At 39.2% G+C, this 1,797-nt stretch overlaps 1 protein-coding gene across 1 annotated transcript; it reads right to left on the reverse strand.

Moving 5' to 3' along the window:
• Nucleotides 1–535: 535 nt before the first annotated feature.
• Nucleotides 536–1,383, reverse strand: LOC143271102 (uncharacterized). The gene has a single exon (XM_076562970.1). It carries the CDS (start codon nt 1,381–1,383, stop codon nt 640–642), a length of 744 nt encoding a protein of 247 aa, XP_076419085.1. The 3' UTR covers nt 536–639.
• Nucleotides 1,384–1,797: the final 414 nt, after the last annotated feature.

Consider the following 1,797-nt stretch of genomic DNA (forward strand, 5'->3'; position numbering starts at 1 on the left):
GGATTTTTTAGGGTCCTAAAGGATGGCTGATAGATTAGAATGGTCCTATGCTACCAACCACATGGACTATCAGAACACACTGGAAATGCCTGGGCATTTGTGGCATTTATTCATGACTGGGGAAATAGGAAATGGCTACTGCCTTCTAAGAGAGAGAAGACAGATGGCAATAGCATACTCAGTGAACAGCATTGCCTTCTTTCTCCAAGAGAGCATCCCACACTCCCAGCAGTGCCAAGGCTAAAACATCCTGTTCTACCTTTCAGAGATTTGAATACTTAAGTGTCTCCACACAAGAATGTGGTTTCTTTTATTGTGTTGAGGTGTCTGTTTACTTGCAAACCGTATTTCTCATGGGATTCACTAGGTTTACTTAGGAAACATGCCTTTATACTGTACTCTTTCTTGCTATTGCTTGTTCGCACTGTCGAATGGGATCACGACCTGCAGTTTAGTATGTGAAATCATTTAAAGAATGGAATGCGTTTGACAGCAAGGAAGGAATAAAAATTAGACACAATCCCAGAAATCAAGTTGATATTTTATATAGAATGAATTGGTGATTACACAGTACTGTGTACAAAGGGCAATTTCTTCAAGGATTCTCCTGGCAGATGTTAAAATGCTAGAGCCCTCAGTTCAGACCTTTTGCCCAGCCAGGTTGGAAGCGCACCGGGCCTTCACCTGACTCTGTACTGTCAAGGAGATCATCTCACAGAGAAACAAAATCACGCCAAAGAGTGACATCGTGGCTGTCAGGACACCCATTGGGAACACCTTTGTGCAGTGTTTCTTTATAATGTCTTCTTTCTTTACGGGAAAGTCGGGTGGAAAGTCAAGTGTGGTTTGCCCATAGATGTCTACTAGGTGGTTCAAGGTCACAGTAACAAGTGTGAAAAGGCTGCTCACAGCCAAAATTATGGCAGACATCTTGTAGCAAAACAGCTGGATATCAATGAATTGGTCTTCCATGCAGCTGATCTTAATGGCCACTGAAGTGAAAATCAGGACTAGGATTTTCATCAAAATGGCCCATGCTATCAGGACTTGTAAATACTGAAATTCTGATGACTCGTTCCAGGTTTCATTGATAGGGGTGTGAACCAACATCCTGGTCATAGACCCAGAGATGTTAAAGTCCTGAGTGTAATAAGCTTCCCAGAGTCCAATTGACACAAATTGCACAAGCTTGTTGTTAAATTCCCACAGGCGCCAGCATTGGCTGTCTGCAAGGATGATTTCAAATACCAAAGCTGATGTACTACAAATCAGGCCACTGAACTTGAAGATGTACTCCTTCATGTTGGCAAATCTGAAGAAGGCATCAAAGAAGAATAGAGTCAGTGAGAATACAAGGGAAGGCAGGAAAACAGAAGGAGTCATGGCTTAGAGAACACTGAGCTCTCATAACTTGTTCCTGTTGTCACATAAAGATGTTTCAGTGGTCCATGTACAGATTATTATTCTTCACAGAGTAGATAATAATATTTGTTGACTAGGAATTTCAATGCTTAGAACCGACAATGAGAAGAGAGTTTGCAATATCATATGCAATTCAATGCTTATTTTACCTGTATTTGCAATTTCTAAATATTTTAGTACCATAAAGTGAGGAAAAAGCAGAGAAATGCTCAAACTAATTGTCATTTCTAAAATGTAGTACTATATAATATTACATGACTACTACAAACTAAAGACATTAATGAAAGAACCAAAGATAAAGAAAAAAATCACATAGTAAACTCATTTATGTAAAAGTAATAACACACTTGATATAATTTGTGTATACATATATGT

Source organism: Peromyscus maniculatus, chromosome X, assembly GCF_049852395.1.
Source record: "Peromyscus maniculatus bairdii isolate BWxNUB_F1_BW_parent chromosome X, HU_Pman_BW_mat_3.1, whole genome shotgun sequence".
Taxonomy (NCBI): domain Eukaryota; kingdom Metazoa; phylum Chordata; class Mammalia; order Rodentia; family Cricetidae; genus Peromyscus; species Peromyscus maniculatus.